The sequence below is a fragment of the Cynoglossus semilaevis genome, chromosome 14 (assembly GCF_000523025.1).
Source record: "Cynoglossus semilaevis isolate Cse_v1.0 chromosome 14, Cse_v1.0, whole genome shotgun sequence".
Classification (NCBI taxonomy): domain Eukaryota; kingdom Metazoa; phylum Chordata; class Actinopteri; order Pleuronectiformes; family Cynoglossidae; genus Cynoglossus; species Cynoglossus semilaevis.
Genome location: NC_024320.1, coordinates 11,688,870 through 11,698,054, shown reverse-complemented (window position 1 = coordinate 11,698,054; position 9,185 = coordinate 11,688,870). Strand labels below are relative to the sequence as shown.

General features: G+C 43.6%; 1 protein-coding gene across 1 annotated transcript in view; it reads left to right on the top strand.

Annotated features, from left to right (window-relative positions):
• LOC103389621 (kinesin heavy chain) overlaps window positions 1–6,496 on the top strand; it is a 12,026-nt gene extending 5,530 nt beyond the window's left edge. Inside the window, 15 exon segments of the mRNA XM_008325113.3 lie at window positions 326–641; window positions 742–810; window positions 898–1,104; window positions 1,843–1,995; window positions 2,086–2,283; window positions 2,789–2,906; window positions 2,990–3,051; window positions 3,140–3,249; window positions 3,373–3,474; window positions 3,551–3,611; window positions 3,923–3,994; window positions 4,098–4,202; window positions 4,647–4,863; window positions 4,946–5,061; window positions 5,159–6,496. Of these exon segments, the coding sequence (XP_008323335.1) occupies window positions 326–641; window positions 742–810; window positions 898–1,104; window positions 1,843–1,995; window positions 2,086–2,283; window positions 2,789–2,906; window positions 2,990–3,051; window positions 3,140–3,249; window positions 3,373–3,474; window positions 3,551–3,611; window positions 3,923–3,994; window positions 4,098–4,202; window positions 4,647–4,863; window positions 4,946–5,034 (1,879 nt within the window). The 3' untranslated portion in view covers window positions 5,035–5,061; window positions 5,159–6,496.
• The last annotated feature ends 2,689 nt before the right edge of the window (window positions 6,497–9,185 follow it).

Here is a 9,185-nt window from a genome sequence, read left to right as displayed (position 1 = left end):
GAGGAACGGTACAGCGGCAATGATTAAATAGATAAAATCTGAAACAGTAAGATGTGGTCCGTATGGGGCACACGTCATTTTCATTTAGCCCACATGTTATGTCAAACTGGGCCATTTTAATTGACACCCAATGTCAGGAGCACTACAAATTTCCCAGACAGTTGGTCCACATTTGCCTTTTACATGTGGTCCACAACAACTGTCTGGGCCAGAAAAAAAATCTACTGTGATACATTTCCTGGGATATTTCTGAAAACAGAGCAATCCTATTGGCCCACGTCTCATTCACACGGCACACGGTGTTTACTTTAATTAAAGTAGTTAAACATAAGGCAATGAAAAAGTCAATAATTATCGAGTCACTCATTATTTGTATTGAACATTACGTTTCAGTTTATTTGATGACTAAGTGATCTCACAGACGAGACGATGTTTCAGGAGAGAACGTCCCTGAGGACGAGCAGCTCGGCTCCAACGATCAGAAAAACACTGAGTATGACAACACCCCTGTCATCGACAACCTGCTGCTGACCAAAGGAGGAGGAGGAGTAGAACGAGGAGGAGGAGTTTCAGTCTGCAGCGACGAGAAGAACAAGTATGAGGAGGACATAAACAACCTCTATAAACAGCTGGACGACAAGGTGAGACCAGGTTCTTCACTCACCAGTTCTCTGTCCGTTCCATGTTGGACATCACTTGTTTTGATGTTGGCAAAACTGGTTCTAACAATTCTTTCTACAGGATGACGAGATCAACCAACACAGCCAGCTCGCTGAGAAACTAAAGGAGCAAATGTTGGACCAAGAAGAGGTTTGTCCCTTCAGCTGTCCTCTGAGTGCTGCTGATTGTGGTCTAAGACAGTGGAAACATGCTCTTTGTGTTCTCACATCTGCCCAGCTGCTGGCATCTACACGGCGAGATTACGAGAAGATCCAAGAGGAGCTGTGCCGGCTGCAGACAGAGAATGAGCTGGCCAAGGAGGAGGTGAAGGAGGTGCTGCAGGCATTAGAGGAGCTGGCTGTCAACTATGACCAGAAGAGTCAGGAAGTGGAGGAGCGGGACCAGGCCAACCTGCAGCTAATGGAAGAGCTACAACAGAAGACGGTGGGTCAACCGAACATGTTTTATTCCAAAGGGATCATTATTGAAATTATATATATAATTACAGTAAGTGCTACAGTACTTTCATTATAGATTAGTGAGATGACATATGGTCCAACACAATCAGAGTTGTCCTGCTGGTTGTCAACACAGCCCATAAATTCAAAACTACACCTAGTACTACAGTTCATTCCACCATTTTACTTCTAAACATCCTCAGAATATCAGTGCAAGTGCAAAGGAATATGAAACAATTTGATAGGAGACGTCACAGTTGTGTCCGACCTGATTAGAAACTCAGGTGTGTGTAATATATATAAAGGTCTGAACTCCATGATTATAGTACAAGTGGTACAGCATGAGGAACTGGTTCATGTTGTATTGCACTTGTTATAATATTTTAAACATGTTTGGAGACAAAATGTGTATTTTTCTGTAACAACATGTTTTAACTGGTGGATGATTTTAAAATTGGGGGGAGTGGGGCAACACCAGCTGTGTTAGGTGATATGTCCTCTACTGTCATAACGACCGTGCCTTCCCTGACCCTCATGACATCTAACCAGAAAATGTTTCTGTATTATAAAAAAGACTGGGTTTGGAGAACTCCATTTTCGGATGCTACAAATCCACAGCCAGGCTCACGGATGACTTCAAATCAGTGTGGGTAAATTTAACACTTGTGGGTGTGCGTGTGTGTGTGTGTGTGTGTGTGTGTGTGTGTGTGTGTGCTATCTCCAGGTACTGCTAGCTGCGCTGCAGAAGGAGCTGAGTCAGTTGCAGGAGCTGAGCGGTCTGCAGAGAAAGAGAGCGTCCGAAGTCCTGAATTTGTTGGTGCGAGACATCAATGATATTGGAGCCATCATTGGCACAAGTGATGTCAAGACCTCTATGGTGAAAACACAGACACACAGACACACAAGCCCACAGTTACACATTATTGACTACAGTTCAGGCCTCTGACATGTGAACCTGTCCTCCAAGTCCTCAGAGACCAATGGGAACGGCATGGCGGTGGAGGAGGAGTTCACTGTGGCTCGCCTCTACATCAGCAAAATGAAGTCTGAGGTGAAGTCACTCGTCAACCGCAGCAAACAGCTGGAGAGTGCACAGGCCGACGCCCACAGCAAGATCCAGGCCAATGAGAAGGAGCTGGCTTCCTGTCAGCTGCTTAATTCTCAGGTCTGCACCCTAGTGGTGATGACAGAGAAGTGTCGTTTTCACCTCATCTCCCTGACGATTGCACTTACTCTTTGTTGCCAAAAACTTGTTTGGAAGTGTGACTGAGGAAGAAGAGCTATATTTTTATGGTATCACCAGTTCCTGAGTTTCCTAGTTTAACTAGATGTTACTGTACCAAAAGAACTACAGACCACAAAAATCATAAAAAAACTCATTTTCTCCTATTTTTAAAACTTGTTCAAAAACAGATTCTTTTTTTTTTAATGCTAAAATGAAAGTCACACACCTAGTGGTAAAAGTCTTCTTATCAGAGGATCACAGGTTTGAATCCTGCTTTGCTGGTTGTCGTGTGATGCGCAAATACCAAAATAACCTCACTTCCTCCCATAGCTCCTCCTGCTCCCCAGGGATGTGTTAAATGTAAAGGACAAATTGTGTGTGTGTGTGTGTCTGTACAATATGTACACTGACTGATAAGGCCTCTTCTTCTTCTTTTGGTGTCCAGCACCAGGCCAAGATCAGGACTCTGACTGACTACATGCAGAACTTGGAGCAGAAGAAGCGGCAGCTGGAGGAGAGTCAGGACGCCCTGACTGAGGAGCTGGCCCTTCTGCAGGCTCAGGGTCGGTGCTCAACAAAACCACTGAAAGGAAAGAAAACACAACTCATACAACAAAGTCATTTGTTTTTTTCTGTTGATGCACAGAGAAAAGACATGAGATGTCCGGGCGAGAGAAGGAGGACAGCAGCAGATTGGACGTAGGCGAGGTCATTGCGGTGAATCAATGCTGTTCATGTGTCAGCTTGATCTAAACAGTGTTTAATATCTGCCGTTTTTATTATCCCGTTTTTTTAGAAAACACTGGAGGAGCAGCTGGAGAATCACAGAGAGGCTCACCAGAAGCAGCTGAGTCGGCTGCGTGGTGAGATCGAAGACAAGCAGCGGATGCTGGATGAGCTGACAGAGTGAGGAAGCACACCACAGTCAATACACCTCATAAAAACACTTGAACCAAGACGATCCATACTGGAAATTTAATCTAATTCATTTTAGGAAATTGTGATTTTCACTTTTGTTTCTCCTAAAAGCCTTTACCAGGGTCTGATGCTGGAGCAGGAGAGATTAATGTCTGACTATGAGAAACTGAAGGCCAAAGAACAGGAGAAGGACACAAAGCTGCAGGCGTTGTTGTACGTACTTAAGCCTGATCTTTAAGTCATAATGTAATTAGAAGAGCTTTAAAAAGTGTATGTTTTTTTTTTTCAGGCTGCTGAATGAAAAGAGGGAACAGGCAAGAGAAGACCTGAAAGGACTTGAAGAGACTGTGGTGAGTCTGAAAATGTACATATTCTGTGGTTTCAATGCAAAACAGGTTTTTGTTGTATACAAACTTATAAAATGACCAGTCTTGGACTTAACTAGAAAAGGTAAAGTCATTAGGTCATGCATTTTGCCTCCAAATGTGCTCAAAATGTTGTCACAAGGATAATGCAACTCTTCCTAACTAGACTATGACTCATTACTTATAATCTGTGTAAATGTTTTTCACTGAGACAACACTGACTCTTGGATATCTGAGTTCAAAGGGAAATATCTGGATTTGGAGCTTGTGTTAATGTTCCCTGATTGTTCTTCCAGGCCAAGGAGCTGCAGACCCTGCACAACCTCCGCAAACTCTTCATCCAAGACCTCACTGCAAGGGTTAAAAAAGTAAAATCACCAACCTTTACATGTGGACTCCATCTGTATGGTTTTCCACAACAAAATGATTTGCAAAAAATCTTTGATCCTCTGTTTCTTCTGGGTTGGTTAGAGTGCAGAGCAGGACTGTGAGGAAGGACTTTGCAATGTTGCCCAGAAGCAGAAGATCTCCTTCCTAGAGAACAACCTGGAGCAGCTCACCAAAGTCCACAAACAGGTAAAAGACAATAAAACACAGGAAAGATGACGTCGCAAATCTGTGCAATCTCTGTTCAGGGCAACACTGCCATCTACTGGTCTGAGGTCCGATGTGGAACATCTCTGGATGGATGCAATTTAAAACTGTTCATGGAGCTACTATATATGTATATATATATATATATATGTGCGTGTGTGTATGTGTGTGTCAGTTTGTGTATGTTATTGTGTGACTGTGTAAAAACAAAACAGCTGATCCAGTAAATCGTGCAGTTTCACAGGACTTGTGAATATTGTCATAACATGGAGTTAGGGTGAGAGGATTCTCATTGCACCATGGGAGTTGCCCCAGGAGTCTAGGCCTACAGCAGCAGGACTTGGGGGTTACTGTTTCTTACCTGTCTTATTAGAAGACAGTTTTTTTTCTTTTGCAAACTTTATTGAACTTCCACGTTGTCTACAGCTGGTTCGAGACAACGCAGATCTCCGCTGTGAACTGCCCAAGCTGGAGAAGCGTCTTCGCGCGACAGCCGAGCGAGTCAAAGCCCTGGAGAACGCCCTGAAGGATGCGAAATTGAACGCTATGAGGGATCGCAGGAGGTACCAGCAGGAGGTGGAACGTATCAAAGAAGCCGTGCGAGCCAAGAACATGGCCAAGAGGATGTACTCTGCTCAGATTGGTGGGTTTTCATCCAACAAAAGCCCCAAACTATACATGTCTGATTCTAATATTTACCTTTTGTTTTGTTTTTGTTTTACCAGCGAAACCCATTCGTCCAGGCCATCATCCCCTGTCGTCTCCTGTCAGCAGTGGCATCAGAGCCGGAAACGTCTACATCCACAACCAGTAAAACGCAGCAGCCAAACATCATCAGCCTGTGAGTGCTTTTGAAACCATACTATGTCTTACAGAGTCAAATGAGTTCATTACAAAATGGAGACTGAATTCAGACTTCTGTTCGTTCTTTCCTGCAGACAGACCAGAAGCAGTTCAACGCATGTCACTTCACTCTGTCAGCACTGGGAAATAACTAAAACATTATGCAAATCCACACATTTCATTTGGTGAATGTAAAAAAATCATCAGGCCTCACAATATAACATGTTGTGCTTATATAACAGTATATTATGTGATATTTTATAAGCGCGGCCTTGGGTATTTTCTTTTCCCTCTTCAAGTTAAACTAATTATTTTTTCCTATTTTTGGCCTTTTTGTGTTCCTATCAACTCTTGAACCAGCATTTCTTCCACTGCAGGTGTTGGATGAGGAAAAGTGGAGGGTTACATTCACTTTATGCAACCAAAATACAGAGTAAAAAATCCTATTATATTTTCAAAATAAGAAGCATTTATTTTTTTCTCACCGCACAAATCCCTCTTTATTTGCATTTCTTCATAAAACCTTTTTTTCTTTCTTTAAGCTCATTGTATTTTTTGTCTTTTTACACATGACAATCATTAAAACACCCTCATCTTCTATAAAAAATATTTACATAGTCTAATCTTTATATATAAATCTGTATGATTTAACATTGTAACAGGGACTTGATAATATAAATACAAAACGACATTATATAATTGATTCAACCATGTATTAAACAACAAGACCAATAAACCAGTAGTATTTCTTTTTTTACCATTTTTGCCAAATTTTACATTTTGACTTTAGTAATGTAAAAATTAAGAAATGTATCTTATCAAGTCAGTGGCAGAACTGTTGCCCTGCAGCCATGCTGATCGACCAATCAGATGTTGCTCAGGCTGAAAAGCAGTAATTGTTTATGTACTTGATAAATTATCAATATTTTTTTCCATTTTACCTTTTCAAGCTAATTTTAGATTAGGTTTTGACAGTGTTCTGTTATTCTATGAAGATTTGGACATATCTCTAACCAAATAGGCTTGTTTTTACCCAATACATTTTTCTGGCCCAAGATTCCTTGACAAAAGGAACAGGTTTTGTTAATGTTTATTGGTCTTAGTTTGAATTCTGACTAAATATGGGCCCAAAAGCCCAAAAATCCACACTAACTGGCTAAAAGAGTTGTGTCACCCACTTTTTGTGCCTCAACTTCCAGAAAAAACGACTCCTGTTGATACATTATTGCAAATTGGTGAAGCTATGAGTTGCAATCCACAAGTCCAGTTTCACCCTCTAGTCCAAGTTGTGCTGTAGGTTTTGTGTGTCATTTGTTGTCAGTGTGCTGCCAGTTGCTTTCAAATGTACGTTTTTGTTACTGTATGTTTTGTTCGATGCTAGAGCCAGAATAATGTCTGGCTCTGAGGGTTCCACGGTGGCTGTTTGACGGCACGATGAATGTATGCAAGTGCATGGATAAGATCTTGTGACAAAGGCATGCTCAGGGAGGACAAACGATTTTCACATGTTCATGCAAGTGATGTAAAATGTATCTTTGGACACTGTAACTTCTCTTTGTTGCTCTTCCTTTCTTCTGTTGCTGGCATCATGTTTCAGAATAAACCTTGAAGAGATGCAACTAAAGCACATCTCGACGGCTTCCTTTTCTGCAAAAATGAGAAGACATGCGCTGCTCTGGGGCATTGTCGTATCATCTTTAATCCCCAAGTCATAGATTTCTCTGTGTAACATTGCACATTGTCATCATCATCGTCATAATTAATCAGCCTTTGGACAGTACAGACAGATAGTGTGGGGCTTTCTCCAGGCTACAAGGAAAATCATAAAAAACAATAAATAAAAGAAAATTCTGCACACAATCACATAGAAATTCTACATAGAGAAAACAACAATGTTATAGTACGTTTAAGTTATTTATTTTATATTTCCTTTCATTCAACACAATGCTGGTGGACGGATGCTTTTAAAATCTGGATTTATTTTTTAATACAACTGCAAATTAAATATCTGGAGAAGGTCTGAGAATTTTTTGAAGAAAATCCTAATTTAGCATGTTGTTTTTGGTCAGATGTTGAAAAATTATGATATACATTTTTTACAAAACATTTCTCCTTTAATTAGATTATTTTGAGGATTTAAAAAAAAGGTTTTCAAATCTGCAAAGTTTTCGAAACTTTCTGAGAATATTTTAAATAAATTATAAATTATTCTGCAGCATTTTATTTGCATTTAATTTTGGTCAGATGTTGAAGAATTATGATGAAAATTTGTGGAAAAAAATGTATATTGGCTGCATCTTTCTCATCAAATTTGAGCATTTTGAGAAATTATTCAGATTTATTTTCTGAATTTTTCACAATATTTAGTTTTTATGAGAATTTTTGAAAAAAAAATCACATTTTGTTTTTGCATGTTTCTTATCAAATTAGAGCATTTTTAATTTTAATTCTCCTTGAATCGCAACCTTAACGTGGTGGAGGGGTTTGAGTATCCGAATGAACCTAGGAGCTATGTTGTCGGGGGCTTAACGCCCCTGGTAGGGTCTCCCAAGGCAAACAGGTCCTAGGCGACGGATCAGACAAATAGCGGTTCAACCCCCCCTTTGTGATGAAGAAAAATACAGCTAAGAGGTTCACGTCGCCCGGATTGGCGTCACCGGGGCCCCACTCTGGAGCCAGGCCCGGGGTTGGGGCTCGCAGGCGAGCGCCTGGTGGCCGGGTCCTTGCTCACGGGACTCGGCCGGGCTCAGCCCGAACAAGCGACGTGAGTCCGCTTTCCAGTGGGCCCACCACCCGCAGGAAGGCCCACAAGGGGCCGGTGCCTTGTGATTTGGGTGGCGGTTGTGGGCGGAGACCACGACGGCCCAATCCCTGGACAACCACTCTAGCTATGGGGACATGGAATGTCACCTCGCTGGGGGGAAAGGAGCCTGAGCTCGTGCAGGAGGTTGAGAGATACCGACTAGATATAGTCGGGCTCACCTCCACGCACAGTTTGGACTCTGGGACCCAACTCCTTGAGAGAGGCTGGACCCTTTTCTACTCTGGAGTTGCCCGCGGTGAGAGACGGCGTGCTGGCGTAGGCTTACTTATAGCCCCCCAGCTTGCCAGTCGTGTGTTGGAGTTCTCCCCACTGAGTGAGAGGGTCGCTTCCCTGCGCCTTCGGGTCAGGGACAGGTGCCTCACTGTAGTTTCGGCCTACGGGCCGAACAGCAGTGCAGAATACCCGGCCTTCTTGCTGACACTGAGAGGAGTACTGGACAGTGCTCCTCCCGGGGATTCCATCGTCCTGTTGGGGGACTTCAACGCCCACGTGGGCAACGACAGTGACACCTGGAGGGGCGTGATTGGGAAGAACGGCCTCCCCGATCTAAATCCGAGTGGTGTTTTGTTATTGGACTTCTGTGCTAGTCACAGTTTGTCCATAACAAACACCATGTTCAAGCATAAAGGTGTCCACCAGTGCACTTGGCACCAGGACACCCTAGGCCGGAGGTCAATGATCGACTTTGTAGTCGTGTCATCTGACATCCGGCCGTATGTATTGGACACTCGGGTGAAGAGAGGGGCTGAGCTCTCAACTGATCACCACCTGGTGGTGAGTTGGCTCCGCTTACGAGGGGCAAAGCTGGATAGACCTGGCAGACCCAAACGTATCGTGAGGGTCTGTTGGGAACGTCTGGCAGAATCCCCGGTGAGGGGGGCCTTCAACTCCCACCTCCGGGAGAGTTTTGAACAGGTCCCGAGGGAGGCTGGAGACATTGAGTCTGAGTGGACTATGTTCTCCACTTCCATTGTTGATGCGGCTGTCCGAAGCTGCGGACGTAAGGTCTCCGGTGCCTGTCGTGGCGGCAATCCCCGAACCCGGTGGTGGACACCGGAAGTAAGGGAAGTAGTCAACCTCAAGAAGGAGTCCTATCGAGCCTGGTTGGTTCGTAGGACTCCTGAAGCAGCCGAAAAGTACAGGCAGGCCAAGCGGACTGCAGCTCGGGCAGTCGCGGAAGCAAAAACTCGAGTCGGGGAAAAGTTCGGGGAGGCCATGGAGGAGGACTATCGGTCGGCCTCGAAGAAATTCTGGCAAACCATCCGGCGCCTCAGGAAAGGGAAGCAGTTTCCCACCAC